Source organism: Phoca vitulina, unplaced genomic scaffold (assembly GCF_004348235.1).
Source record: "Phoca vitulina isolate PV1807 unplaced genomic scaffold, GSC_HSeal_1.0 scaffold9, whole genome shotgun sequence".
Lineage (NCBI taxonomy): Eukaryota > Metazoa > Chordata > Mammalia > Carnivora > Phocidae > Phoca > Phoca vitulina.
In genome coordinates this window covers 62101426-62117181 of record NW_022589712.1, presented here as the reverse complement: position 1 = coordinate 62117181, position 15756 = coordinate 62101426, and the positions used below count along the sequence as shown (strand labels likewise).

The window sequence follows — 15756 nt, the reverse complement described above, 5'->3', positions numbered from 1 at the left end:
AAATGGAGTAATGTGATGGAGGATAACAGGGAGAGGAACAGATCAGGAAACAGCTGTAATGTTATAGTTCCCTAGAAGAGGGGGGCACGGAATAGCCTCAGGAAGACGGGGGGAGCACCTGGTTGGTCAGGAGGTAGAAGGAACGAGGGGAAAGCATGGGCAGGAAGCCTTTATTGTGGCTTCTGCAGGAAAGGCAAGACAAAGCAGGGTAGGCAGGCTTATGATTGTCTAGTTTGAATACTTCAGTCAGGCTCTGGGACATATGGGTTGTCTGTGATTGTCCAGTACTCGGCCCTGGGATGATTAGGAATATTCCTAGGGGAATATTGCCTCTTGGGGTATAAGAGCCAGATACAAGGTGCACTCTTGAGCAAGTTGTTCGCTATCTCTAAAAGCTGACTATTCCTGGGAGGGGCAGTCTCTCCCTAGTCAGCGACACCCCAAATGCCAGAGCATCAAGAATACTAAAATGAGAAAATGCAATTAATTCACTTCCCCACCCCACCCTTTGCGAACATCTGCTCTTCTTTGAGCTATCAGCTCCATGTGGCTTCTCAGAGAAGACTTTACTAACTTTCCACTCCAGGTCAAATCGCCCATTATGGGCATTTACAGCCCTATATTCTACCCTTTGTAGCCTTTACCTCAATTATAATTTTTCATTTATTTGTAATATGTTTTGCTCTTCCAATAGAGCATACACTCTGTGAGGTCTGGAACTTGCCTATTTTTCCTCATCATTATATTGCCAATGCCTGATGTGGTCCTAGTACATGATGTGAAACGTGTAGCCCATTGAAATGGCTGAAGCCAAGCCAGGTGGGATTATTACCCTTTAGGTTAAGAAGGTCATCAGGAGCCAGAGGAATGTTGAAAAAGAAAAGCAAAGCTGGCGGCATCACAATTCCAGACTTCCAGCTCTACTACAAAGCTGTCATCATCAAGACAGTATGGTACTGGCACAAAAACAGGCACATAGATCAATGGAACAGAATAGAGAGCCCAGAAATGGACCCTCAACTCTATGGTCAACTAATCTTTGACAAAGCAGGAAAGAATGTCCAATGGAAAAAAGACAGTCTCTTCAACAAATGGTGTTGGGAAAATTGGACAGCCACATGCAGAAGAATGAAACTGGACCATTTCCTTACACCACACACAAAAATAGATTCCAAATGGTTGAAAGACCTCAATGTGAGACAGGAGTCCATCAAAATCCTAAAGGAGAACACAGGCAGCAACCTCTTCGACCTCAGCCGCAGCAACTTCTTCCTAGAAACATCGCCAAAGGCAAGGGAAGCAAGGGCAAAAATGAACTATTGGGACTTCATCAAGACAAAAAGCTTTTGCAAAGCAAAGGAAACAGTCAACAAAACCAAAAGACAACTGACAGAATGGGAGAAGATATTTGCAAATGACATATCAGATAAAGGGCTAGTATCCAAAATCTATAAAGAACTCATCAAACTCAACATGAAAAGAACAAAGAATCCAATCAAGAAATGGGCAGAAGACATGAACAGACATTTTTCCAAAGAAGACATCCAATGGCCAACAGACACATGAAAAAGAGCTCAATATCGCTCAGCATCAGGGAAATCCAAATCAAAACCTCAATGAGATACCACCTCACACCAGTCAGAATGGCTAAAATTAACAAGTCAGGAAATGACAGATGTTGGCGGGGATGCGGAGAAAGGGGAACCCTCCTACACTGTTGGTGGGAATGCAAGCTGGTGCAGCCACTCTGGAAAACAGTATGGAGGTTCCTCAACAAGTTGAAAATAGAGCTACCATATGATCCAGCAATTGCACTACTGGGTATTTACCCCAAAGATACAAAAGTAGGGATCCGAAAGGGTACGTGCACCCCGATGTTTATAGCAGCAATGTCCACAATAGCCAAACTGTGGAAAGAGCCAAGATGTCCATCAACAGATGAATGGATAAAGAAGAGGTGGTATATATATACAATGGAATATTATGCAGCCATCAAAAGGAATGAGATCTTGCCATTTGGAACGACGTGGATGGAACTGGAGGGTATTATGCTGAGCGAAATAAGTCAAACAGAGAAAGACATGTATCATGTGACCTCACTGATATGAGGAATTCTTCATCTCAGGAAACAAACTGAGGGTTGCTGGAGTGGGGGTTGGGGTGGGAGGGATGGGGTGACTGGGTGATGGACACTGGGGAGGGTATGTGCTCTGGTAAGCGCTGTGAATTGTGCAAGACTGTCGAATCTCAGATCTGTACCTCTGAAACAAATAATGCAATATATGTTAAGAAAGAAAAAAAAAAAGAAGAATGTAGCAGGAGGGGAAGAATGAAGTGGGGGAAATCGGAGGGATAGATGAACCATGAGAGACGATGGACTCTGAAAAACAAACTGAGGGTTCTAGAGGGGAGAGGGGTGGGAGGATGGGTTAGCCTGGTGATGGGTATTGAGGAGGGCACGTTCTGCATGGAGCACTGGGTGTTATGTACAAACAATGAATCATGGAACACTATATCTAAAACTAATGATGTAATGTATGGGGATTAACATAACAATAAAAAAATTAAAAAAAAAAAAGAAGGTTATCAGCGTGTGGATCATGGAAGGCTATGTGGTTTTACTGAGTTTGACTTTTAACCATAAGCAAATGGAAGCTCACTAATGGTTTTTTTCTGTCTCTCTCTTTTTTTTTAAATTGAAGTATAGTTGACACATAGTGTTACATTAGTTTCAGGTGTACAACATAGTGATTCAACAAGTCTGTGGTATACTGTGCTCATCACAGATTTAGCCACCATCTGTCATCATAAACACTGTTAACAATACCATTGACTCTATTCCCTCTGCTGTACATTTTAGCTCTGTGACTTATTCATGCTATAACCAGAATCCTAAAACCCCCACTCCCCTTCCGCTATTTTGCCCATCATCTTACCCCTCTTCCCTCTGGCAAGCATCAGATTGTTGTCTGCATTTATGGGTCTGTTTCTGCTTTTTGTTTGCTTATTCATTTGTTTTGGTTTTAGATTCCACATAGAAGTGAAATCATATGGTATTTGTGTCTGTTGGATTTGTTTCACTTAGCGTAACACCCTCTAGGTCATCCATGTTGCTGCAAATGGTAGGATCTCATTTTTTTATTTACAGAGAATAATATTTCTGTGTGTGTGTGTGTGTGTGTGTACCACATCTTCTTTATCCATTCATGATTGTTTCCATATTTTGGATATTGTAAATAATGCTGCAATAAACAGAGGGATGTATATATCTTTTCAAATTAGTATTTTCTGGGTTTTTTGGGGGGGTGGTTAATAAATACCCAGTAGTGGGATTACTGGATCATATGATATATATATAATATCTCTACCTTTACTTTTTTGAGGAACCTCCATACTGTTTTCCACAGTGGTTGCACCAATTTACATTCCCACCAGCAGTGCACAAGTGTTCCCTTTTCTCTACATCCTTGCCAATACTTGTTATTTCTTGTCTTTTTGATAATAGCGATTCTGACTGGTGTGAGGTGATGTCTCATTGTGGTTTTGATTTGCATTTCCCAGATGACTAGTGATGTTAACATCTTTTCTTGTGACTGTTGGCCATCTGTATGTCTTTTTGGGGAAAAATGTCTATTCAGGTCTCCTATCCATTTTAAAATCAGATTATTAGGGTTTTCTTTTTTTGTTTTCAGTTGTGTAAGTTCTTTATATATTTTGGATATTAGCCCCTTATCATATATATCGTTTGCACATATCTTCTCTTCAGTGGGTTGCCTTTTCATTTTGTTGATGGTTTCCTTCACTGTGTGAACTCTTTTTATTTTGGTGTAGTCCCAACACTTTATTTTTGGTTTTGTTTCCTTTGCCTGAGAAGACATACCTAGAAAACTATTGCAGAGGTCAATGTCAAAGAAATTACTGCCTATGTTTTCTTTTAAGAGTTTTATGCTTTCCTGTCTCCAGTTTGGATCTTTAATCCATTTTGAGTTTACTTTTGTGTGTGGTATAAGAAAGTGGTTCAGTTTCACTCTTTTGCATGTAGCTGTCCAGTTTTACCAACATTATTTATTGAAGAGACTGTCTTTTCTCCATTGTATATTCTTGCCTCCTTTGTCATAGATTAATTCATCATATAAGTGTGAGTTTATTTTAGGGCTCTTTATTCTGTTTAATTGATCTCTATGTCTGTTTTTGTGCCAGTACTATCCTGTTTTGATTGCTATAGCTTTGTGTAGTATATCTTGAATCCCTCCAGCTTTGTTCTTAAGAGTGCTTTTGCTGCTTGAAGTCCTTTGTAGTTCCCCATAAATGTTAGTATTATTTGTTCTAGTTCTGTGGAAACCCCAGTTGGTATTTGGTAGGGATTGCATTGCATCTGTTAGATTGCTTTAGGTAGTAGGGGTTTTTAGATTTTATTTATTTATTTGTCAGAAAGAGAGAGAGAGGGTACAAGCAGGGGGAGTGGGAGAGGGAGAAGCCGGCTTCATGCTGAGAAAGGAGCCTGATGTGGGACTCCATCCCAGGACCCTGGGATCATGACCTGAGCTGAAGGCAGTTGCTTAATTGACTGAGCCACCCAGACATCCCTGGGTAGTAGGGGCATTTTAACAACATTAATTCTTCCACTTCATGAGCATGGAATATCTTTCCATTTGTTTGTGTTGTCTTCAATTTCTTCAGTGTTTTATAGTTGTACAGGTCTCTCACCTCCTTGGTCAAGTTTATTCCTAGGTATTTTATTCTTTTTGGTACAATTATAAATGGAATTGTTTTCTTAATTTTCTTTCTGCTACTTTGTTATTACTGTATAGAAACATAATTGATTTCTGTATATTAATTTTGTGTCTTGCAACTTCACTGAATTCATTTGTTACTTCTAGTAGTTTTTTGGTGGAATTTTTAGAGTTTTCTATGTATGGTATCATGCCATCTGCAAATATAGTGAAAGTTTCAGTTTTTCCTTACCAATTTGGATGACTTTTATTTCCTTCTCTTTTCTGATTTCCATGCCTAGGACTTCAGTACTATGTTGAATAAAAGTGGCAAGAGTGTACATTCTTGTCTTGCTCCTGATTTTAGAAGAAAACTCTCAATTTTTCACCACCGTGTATGATGTTAGCTGTGGGTTTATCATATATGGCCTTTATTATGTTGAGGTATGATCTCTCTAAACCCACTTTGTTGAGTTTTTATCATGAATGGATGTTGAACTTTGTCAAATGTTTGTTCTTCATCTGTTGAGATGATCATATGATTTTTATCCTTTGTTTTGTTGATGTGTGGTGTATCATGTTTATTGATTTGTGGATTTTGAACCATCCTTGCATTCCCAGAATAAATCACACTTGATTGTGGTAAATTATCCTTTTAATGTATTGTTGAATGTGGTTTGCTAATATTTCATTGAGGATCTTTGCATCTATGTTCATCTGGGATATTATTGGCCTGTAGTTCTCTTTTTTTTTTTGTAGTGCCCTTGTCTAATTTTCCTATCAGGACAATGCTGGCCTTGTAGAATATATTTGAAAGCTTTCCTTCCTCTTCTATTTTTTGGAATAGTCTGTGGAGAATAGATATTAACTCTTCTTTAAATGTTTGGTAGAATTTCTCTGTGAAGCTGTCTGGTCCTGGACTTTTGTTTGTTATGAGTTTTTTGATTACCAGTTCAATTTCTGTACTAGTAATTGGTGTGTTGAGAGTTTCTATTACTTCCTGATTGAGTTTTGGGAGATTTTATGTTTCTAGGAATTTATTCGTTTCTTCTGGTTTGTCCAATTTGTTGGTATATAATTTTTTGTGATAGACTCTTATAATCCTTTATATTTCTGTGGTGTCAGTTGTTACATCTCTTTTGTTTCTTACTTATTTTGTCCTCTCTCTTTTTTTCTTGATGAATCTGGGTATAGGTTTATCAATATTATTTATCTTTACAAATAACCAGCTGCTGGTTTCATTGATATTTTCTAATGGTTTTTTTTAATCTCTATTTCATTTATTTCTGCTCCAATATTTATTATTTTCTTACTTCTACTAACCTTGGGCTTTGTTCTTGTTTTCTGGCTTTTTTAGGTGTAAGGTTAGATTGTTTATTTGAGATTTTTCTTGTTTCTTGAGGTAGGCCTTGTTTGTGAGTTTTTAACAGGTGATCAATATGGTCAGATTCTTGTAAAAAGAGAGGTTTGAGAATTTGATACTGGAGGTAGAAATGTTAATTCAGGACTCTGCTGTAGGAAGTCTGGATAGGAGATGATGAGGAACAGAGTAAGAACTGCTAAAAGAGGAAGAGCAAACAGGATTTGGTGAATGACTGGTTAAGAGGGAGGAATATGGGCCACCTTTTGAGATCCTGATGTGGATGGTTGGATGTAGTCATCCAACCACATCCCTATCCATTCCATTCTGTGGAATATCCAAGAGAAGATGTCCTCTTACAAGTAGTTGGGAAAATGAATTCAAAGCCAAGAGAGGTTTGGACTGCTTATATAGATGAGGAAGTCATTAACGTGTGATCAGTTTACAACTCAATTGTATATTTTTTACTTTGGCCATCCTTCTTTTCCCTGACTTAATGATACAGGTTATTTATTACTTTGATATCTAAAGGGATCACATTCTTCATTTTCACCTCCTTGCATCAGTGTTGAATCAAAGTTTATGGATGCCAAACAACAATGCTCAAATATACTTTATAATTCCTTATCCACCAAATGTACTGTCTACTTTTCATGTGCCAAGTTGTGTGTGGTAAGAGCCTTTCATTCATTATCCCCCTGACCACCCTGTGAGCTGGTTGAACTCTCCATTTTGTGATTGAGGAACAATGGGAGAGGTTCAGTGATTGACCAAGGTCATGGACAATGGTAAGTATTAGGGCTGGATTTGAACTAGGTTGACTTGATTGTATGTACGGCCTTTGCTCTTCACCAATGTGGGTTGCCTCCAAGTGCCTATGGCTGCTGATGGTTTTTTCTGTCCCTGAATACAATTATTCTTTTTTTTTCTCTATAAATAAAAAAGATCTTTTGAAAAAAAATCTAGAATATGTATATGAAAACATTAATAGTGATTATCTTTGCATGGTGAAATATGAATGGTTTTTGTTTTCTTTTCCATACTTTTCCTAAATTTTATGGAATAAACATTTATTACTTTTTATAACTGGAAACATAATGGCACTATTTTTATAACAGTGATTATTTTCTTCCATGCACAGTATTATAGGTGGGCATTTAATGTAATTTAACCATTGCTTCCCACCTCCCCACATCACATTTATGAGAATCTTTAAAAGCAGCATTATTGGTATTATTTTGCTTACACATGGTCTTAGCCAAAAGGACAAGAAGTGATGATTTTGCTTAAAGCTCACAAAGCGCCGACAAGAGGAATGCATGTTGTGGCATCCTGACCTCACTGAAGATGGTTTATCTTTTTTCCCTGATCTCCCTGCTTTATACAGTTTAACTACTGAGGTGCTAAGTATGCATGGCAAAGGGAGTGGAAACCTTAGACATGTATAGAAAGCACTAGAGATTTGGGGAAATTATGGTGTTTGGTTTTTTTTTTTTTTTTTTAAGATTTTATTTATTTATTTGGGGGTGGGGAGAGGCAGAGGGACAAGGAGAGAGAGAGTCTTAAGCAGGCTCCACACCTGTTTCTTGGGGCTCAATCTCACAACCCTGAGATCATGACCTGAGCCCAAACCAAGCGTCAGACACTCAACTGACTGAGCCACCCAGGTGCTCCGGGAAATTATGTTTTTAAGTAGAAGAGAAGAGAAATGAAAAGGTAAAGATAGGGAGTAGACTTTTAGCTGATGTTTCTCTTGTACACGAATATATGTCTTAGTTCAGTTCCCTTTTGCTGTTCAGACAGATGCTGACACTTGTCCATTTAGCTTCTTAGTTCTCTACTAATATGAAATACTTTGTTAGTTTGCATTTGGGGGTTATATAAAATTAGACCCTTAGGAAATGAAAACATTTCAGGACTGGGGAAGCGGGCATTCAATGACTACCTTCAAAAGAAACGCAGCAGAAAAGAACCACAATTAAGGTAAATTAATTCTCGGGTTCTCCGTAGTTCTGAATCAGCCTGCTTTTAAGCTGCAGGCATCTAATCGAATAGGAAATAAAGATGCTTAATAAAGAATATTTGATTGCTACTACATAATTCATTCCCAAACTTGTAGTTGTATATACTTTTTGGCAGGAGAACAAGTGAGTGTAAAAACCTTTTTGCTGGGCTCCGCCTGTCCACCTTTAACTTTGCTGAGCTTAGCTGTTTCTGCTTCTGCACATGGTAGCCTCTCCGTGCAGTGCTGCTGGGCACGGCCTCAGGACCTTGAACCATGCCTTGGACATGTGCCTGGGGTATTTGAAAGGCATTGACACCACCCTGACTTCGCCCATCATGCTTCTGGGGGCCTGCAGAGTGATTTACCAGGATGCCAAAATTATATTCAGGACCCTGAGCAGTTAAACTTGCTTCATAGATGTACTGACCAGAAAGAACATTCATCCCTAGAAATTGGTCCTAAAGTCCTTTATGGAAACAAGGGTGACATGTTCTGTACTCCCAGAATAAAATTTACCAACCCTAAAAAGTAAGATTTGAAGAACAAGTTTAAACATTATTTGAAATAATTGGCGCTAGAGTTAAAATCTTCAGTATTCCTTTGATAAAATCTGCTGAATGGGAAGCCAGGATATTTTGATTGAGTGGCTGTGAGTGGACTCTTAGATGTTTGAGTTGTATTGGATTTTAGTGGTCATCTGTAGTAAACTTCATTTTAAAGATAAGTATGTACTCCTTTTCGATTGTGTTGGCAAATAGAGCTATTAGGAGCCAGAATCTTATGCTGATTCGTCATCTAACTTGACTCCTGTTAGAATATAATTAAAGCATCATCTCCCATCCAAAGAAATAGAATCTAAAGTAAAAAAATATTAATAATAAATCAGGTAGCCATGATGAGGATGCAACTGTTACTCAAAGAGCTGTTTTTACAATTTCTTTATTAACATTTTATTCAATAGAACAGCACATAATGGGAGCCACATATGTCATTCTAAATTTTCTAGTAGCTGCATTTAAAAAAAGTAAAAAGAGGGGTGCGTGGGTGGCTCAGTCAGTTAAGTGTCTGCCTTCAGCTCAGGTCACGATCCGAGGGTCCTGGGATCGAGTCCCATATCAGGCTCCCTGCTCAGTGGGGAGTCTGCTTCTCCCTCTGCCACTCCCCGTGCTTGTGCTCTCTCTCTCTCTGTCAAATAAAACCTTAAAAAAAGTAAAAAGAAACAGGTGAAATTAATTATAATTACATATTTAACCTGCTATATCCAGAAGACTATCATTTTAACATATAATCAATATAAAATTATTAACGAGATATTTTACATTCTGTTTTTCTTCTTCCTGGCATTTGGTGTATCTTTAACACTTATAGCATCTCTCAAATCAGACTAGCCATATTTTAAGTGCTCAGTAGCCACCTGTGGCTAGGGGCTACCCATGCTGGACAGTACAGATTTAGAACCTATTCCTTTAGACTTTCAAATATTCTAGAAACAAATACATTCAAATAGAATATCAGTATTTTAGAAAGAGTTCTTAATATTCTTGGATAACTGGAAAAGGTGAAAATATGTTGAAAATTACTTAAATAGATCAGTGAATTAGCTATCTGATGGTATTCTGCACTCCTTAAGCTAGTGGAAAATACTGCTCACATATTAAAATTTTCAAGTTAAAAATGGGGGGAAAAGATACAAATGTAGTGATCCGAAGGGATATGTGCACCCCAATGTTTATAGCAGCAATGTCCACAATAGCCAAACTATGGAAAGAGCCAAGATGTCCATCAACAGATGAATGGATAAAGAAGATGTGGTATATATATACAATGCAATATTATGCAGCCATTTAAAAAACCATGGAATCTTGCCATTTGCAACACCGTGGATGGAACTAGAGGGTATTATGCTAAACGGAAATAAGCCAGTCAGAGAAAGACAAGTATCATATGATCTCACTGATATGAGGAATTCTTAATCTCAGGAAACAAACTGAGGGTGGCTGCAGAAGGGGGAGGTGGGAGGGATGGGGTGGCTGGGTGATAGACATTGGGGAGGGTATGTGCTATGGTGAGTGCTGAGTAAGACTGATGAATCACAGACCTGTACCTCTGAAACAAATAATACATTATATGTTAAAAAAAAAAAAGAAGAAGAAGAAGAAGATAGTAGGAAGGGAAAAATGAAGGGAGGGAAATCAGAGGGGGAGATGAACCATGAGAGACTATGGACTCTGAGAAACAAACTGAGGGTTTTAGAAGGGAAGGGGATGGTTAGCCTGGTGATGGGTACTAAGGAGGGCACATATTGAATGGAGCACTGGGTGTTATATGCAAACAATGAATCATGGAACACTACATCAAAAACTAATGATGTAATGTATGGTGACTAACATAACATAATAAAATCTAAAAAAAAAATAAGAATAAAAATGGGAAACAGGACTTTCATTCTACTTGAAATAGGTAAGTTTTCTATCATCAGGCCTGTGTGCCCACTGTGATTCTTGCAGAATTAAAGAAAGTTTCCACAGGAGTCATGGCTCTCTGGGTGCATTATTTTAGAGCCATGGCTATGAACTTGAGAACTGGTAGAGACAGGGAAAATCCCCCCAAAATGAGCATTGCTACAGGAACTCTTTGAATAAGAAGGAAAGATTGTCATTGGTTGTCTGAATGTTTGAGGCTAACAAAAAATAAAGAACAATTATAAATTGCTCATCTTAGGTAGGTTCAATATAGAATTATTCAGGACAGGAATCTTTTCTGTGAGATTCCTTCATTTCCTGAGACCTTACGTGTAAAAAAATCTGTGTTTTAATTTCAAGTCAGGATGGGTTGTCTTTACTTGAAGACATAGTTCATTTGAAGTTTTGGAAAAAGTAGAGTCAGTCTGCCTTCATATAGTTTGTGTCATCTAATCACGACTCCTACTTTACCTGAACTCACATTTTCTGTAGTCGAACAAACTTCTCGCCTGAGAGCTGTAAAATATGGAAAGGATAGAAAAATCAATTTTCTTCATTGGTAAAATTTTCTTGAAAAGTTGCAAAGTAACATTTCAGTCAGTGAAATCAGAAACTCCTTTCAATTCCTTTATTAAAATGTCTTTAGGGCACCTGGGTGGCTCAGTCAGTTAAGTGTCTACCTTCAGTTCAGGTCATGATCCCAGGGTCCTGGGATTGAGTCCCACATTGGGCTCCCTGCTCAGTGGGGAGCCTGCTTCTCCCTCTGCCCCTCCCCCACTTGTGCTCTCTCGCTCCCTCTCTCAAAAATAAATTAAAAAATTAAAAAAATAAGATGTCTTTAAATACATGTGTTTTAAGAGGGGCAAAGTAAGGAGAAATGATGAATTCTAGAACATGCAGTTCTCTGCCAGAGTCTCATAATTAAGAGATTTTTTTTTTTTTAACATTATCAGTGGAGTCCCATTTCCCCCACTCCTGTCATACAAACCTTAGTGAGTCAGTCTGAATTTCTTGCCTGCTCTTTCTTGGATTAATTTCTAAGAGATCTTTTTTCCCCCCATTTTTATTTTTTTGGCACCCAGGAATTAAATAGCTTTAATTACTTGGATCTGTACAGACTTGCTGACCTCTTTAACCTCACTTTGCTGGAGAAGGCAGTGATCGATTTCTTAGTGAAACATCTCTCTGAGCTCCTGAAGAGTCGCCCAGAAGACGTTCTAACGCTTCCTTATTGTCTGCTCCAGGAGGTTCTGAAGAGCGACCGCCTGACCTCCCTGAGTGAAGAGCAGATCTGGCAGGTAAGGGCGCTCTGCATGGGTCTTCTTTTGGCAGGGAAAAGGCACAGAATGGTTAAAAGTTGAACAGTTGAGGAGCAATGATAACTATTTTGTCTGGTTTGGTTCTCCTCAGAGTCGAAGTCAGAAGTCATGCTCCCTTGATGGGCAAGTGATTGGAGAACACCAGCCCTTGAGGGTCGGAGGCCTCAGCCTCTGCTCAGCTTAACTCGGGCTGTCACAGGTGTGGTTTCTCAGACCCTTGCTGGGGCTTCCCAAAACCCTAAGTGGGGGGGTTACATCAGAAAGAGTCAAGAATTTCTTTCTCCCAATAGATAGTTTCTTAAACTGAACATGAGAAAAATGGATTGTCAAGTGCCATATATGCATATTATTTAAGACCAATGGAATCAGAATAGATTCTGAAACATTTCTTTGTTGCAGCTGAGAGCAGCTGGGACCTTAAACGAAATGAAGCTCTTCTTGCACAGCAGTGGAAAAATCTCCCTCTTTAGTTAATTCTGCATTCATTGCCATTTTCCTAAGGCCTGCCTTTCGCCTGATGTAGCATTCTTTCCAAATATCCTTTGTCTAGGGGATGGGAGGATGTTTTGTGTTTTCAGGTTGATTATTCAGTTTAAATCCTTTTCTGCTCATCCCCACTGGCTTTACTTGAACAATCCACATGGTGTCTTTGGGAAACAGTCAGAGCCCATCTTATCACTTTCGTCTTACATCAACCACCTCACTGTCTGAATGCTGGCTAGCCATCTTGTTATACCTTCAAGATTTCACGATCATTTTATTTATATACAGAACACATGAAGTAGAAACAAATAAGACATATATTTTATTTATATCCATGTTCATGCTATTTATATACAGAATACAAGAGAAAATATGAAGTCTTCTGTTAGCTGATGGGACAGTAAATTCCTGGTATCTTAGCAAATGACATTTGGAGAGTACTTTAACTCTGGCCAGAACAGGCAGAGGGAGCTGTTGATTATCCAGCACCTGACTCTATTCACTGATAATTTTCCTGATGTCTTTCTCCCTTATTTCTTTCTTTCTTTACATTAATCAGCAACTTCCTTCTTTACTGTTGCTCCACCACTGAGAATAATAAGAGCTACAGTGTAGTGAGGGCCTTCCAGGACCCAGACTCTTTGCAAACTTATTGACTTATTGTCACAATGGGCTTGAAGGATAGTTGTTATCACCCCATCGTCCAGATGAGCAAAATGGGGCTTCAGTGCCTTGCTCAGAGTTACAGAGCAGAGCCAGCCTACAAATCTAAGTCTGCAGACTCCTATCCTCATCTGTCCAGTATTCCACACTGTCTTGACAAAGAAAATATAAGGAAAAAGAATAATCCATATTTTCTTTCTCCTTCTTAGGTATTTCTGATAATGTTTGTTCAGGCAGAGGTCAAAAGTTGGTGAGGATGAGTTTTGGTATGAATTTTAATTATCTGTGGTTCTCCCCTATAAACACAAATCATCAACATTTTCTGGTCAATTCAAAGTGGGAGGTTGCCAAATTTTTCTTCATTTCCCAAAGGGAAAAAGAAAGACTTGGAATGAATTCTGCGTTTAATTATTTCTAACTGAATTAAAATCTGAGCCAGTCATCCTTGTGGCTTCTATCTCTTTTTGTGGCATGGTTGAAGGGACTGCCAGAGAGGTAATGTGCAGATGTCTGAGTACCCAAAAAAAATTCCATACTGTCCACTTAAGAGTTATCATAATTGCCTCTCCAAAGGTTACCAATATTATCATGTAGAATTTTAAAAACTGCTTTCTGCTGCAGGCAATATCTTTTTGTACCTGGTCCTCAAGAAAGAATTAAAAGACTCACATAAATATGATCAATTTAGGCATTCAGCAGGCAATAAGAAACTGTTTTGCTTTATCTTAGTAAATACGTAATTCCCTCATACTCAACCCAATAGAGAAGAATTAAATCAGACCAGCTATATTGCCTCAAGTATAGTTAAGTTCATCATTTTTGCTGAGGTTATACTAGTAATGCAATATACCAGGGAAGAATCTAATATTCAGCCCTGGGTGAAGATTGGGTATGCCAGAGGATTAGTGTCAGGGTGCTTTATAGAAGTGAATCTTGATGGACAGGCTGGAGACAAATCTACAGAATCTCATTAAATTGCTGAATTGTTCATTACGGAACGTTCTCACTGTAATAAAGTGCTCATTGACTTTGACAAATCCCCATCCCATGTCTTAAAGAAGAACAGTGAGTCAAGGGGTGTGGGGGAGGAGAAAGGAAATTGACACAAAGTAGGACAGGTAATAGAAAAGCAGATGGAGGGGTAGTGCTCTTTGATTAATATGTGCAACTAGTAACTTAAGGCGAGAGCCCAGTAAACACACACACACACACACACACACACGCACGCATGTGCACATGTTTACACATGTGCTTCTTCCACTGTCAACTGATAATGTAATCTGGGACATTCCCTTTCTTTTGGTAAAAGGTCTCATTTTCATTTTTCACCAGATTTCACGCAGTCTGTCTCTGAAGATGTCATAAGACCCTTCAAATAATCCTCACTGAACAAACTCTTTTTTACTTTCTCCTGCTGTCCCTTATCCACTTCCTTTCCTGATAAAATGTGCTGCAGGCTGTAATAACCATTCTGTGGATCTGAAAACCTGTGAAATCCCCCAAGATTATGCCTTATATCTGCTCTTCCCCCCCCCCCATCTGACCTTTTTAAACTTTAAGTCTCTTTTCTCACAGAGGGCTTCTTCATCCCCTATAAATAATTTTTCCTCCCTTCCATGGTCTGAAACTACTCGGCCTGTTAGGTAACTTCTCTTTACATTCATAGGGTAATGTAGAGAATTGCACCATATACACACTTTAGTGTATAAAGGCATAGAAGTCCCCTCAGAAAAATGCTTTTTAAAAAATTCAGTTCAATTCAGCTTAACAATTTGGTCTGATGTTTCAAGGCCAGCGATTTCTAGGTTCCAGATGAAAGACACCAAATTGGTTATGGGGCTCAAAGAAACAGGAGACTAAAAATGAGCAAATCAACTGGAGAGGAAACGTGGGGCATGAGGTCACACGCGTTCGTGACCTGGCAAATCTCTACCAGTTTTGTTTGGCTTTCGGGTTTTAGCTCTAACGTAGGACTTTGTTTCAGTAGGGTCTTGTTAAATTTTTCCTGTTAGATTCAACATAGAGTTTCAGATTACTGAGCCGGGGTCCTGCTATAAAACTTGAGTGAAATAATGAACCATTCCATACCATACCCACGTATTGGGTCTGTTTTCATTTTCATAGGAAGTCCTGGCCAATCCGGTTTTTTTCCGAGGAAAATGCATTATCTGCCTCCTCTACCCCAGATTCTCTCTTACCAGAATGAGGATTCAGAGATTACTTTTCATGGGAGTGAAAAAAGCCTGAATGTGATGTAAATTCTTACATTTGCTAGCACATAGAGAAGATGTGGTTCTCCATCCATCACTATTTATCGAGCACCTATGAAATGCCCAAAACCGTGCTGGAGTGTAAGGCCGAGTATAGGTTTGTTAACTCGGTTTTCCTTTCCCATGCCTCGCCCCAAATAGGAGGGATCTTTATGATATTTTTTAAAAGATTTATTTATTTTTAGAGAGAGAGAGAAAGTGGGGGGAATGGCAGAGGGAGAGGGAGTGAGAGAAACTCAAGCAGACTCCATGCTGAGTGCGGAGCCCAACACAGGGCTTTATCTCAGGACTCTGAGATCATGACCTAAGCCAAAATCAAGAGTCAGACGCTTAACTGTCTGAGCCACCCAGATGCCCCCAATTTTAAACCATTAGTTCAGCTCTCTGGATTTTATTTCATCTCTGAAGTAGCAGAAACAAGAAGGATATTTTAAAATGGATAAAGATAGTTTGTGGAAATAAAAGTGAATATTTCTTGAGCA

At 38.8% G+C, this 15756-nt stretch overlaps 1 protein-coding gene across 11 annotated transcripts in view; it reads left to right on the top strand.

Annotated features, from left to right (window-relative positions):
- The window catches only part of KLHL32 (kelch like family member 32), a 261971-nt gene that overhangs the window by 150020 nt on the left and 96195 nt on the right, over window positions 1–15756 (top strand). For 8 of the 11 annotated variants that reach the window (XR_004300015.1, XM_032408201.1, XM_032408202.1 and 5 more), the window contains exon 6: window positions 11622–11837. The exons of 1 other annotated variant lie outside the window; for it this stretch is intronic. Coding sequence is in view for 8 of the 10 variants with exons in the window: in XM_032408201.1 (XP_032264092.1) it covers window positions 11622–11837 (216 nt within the window). In the remaining 2 variants the exon portion in view is untranslated. Of the gene's footprint in view, window positions 1–11621; window positions 11838–15756 lie in introns of those variants that run through there. 2 more of the 11 variants (XM_032408204.1, XM_032408209.1) reach the window with 2 other exon arrangements.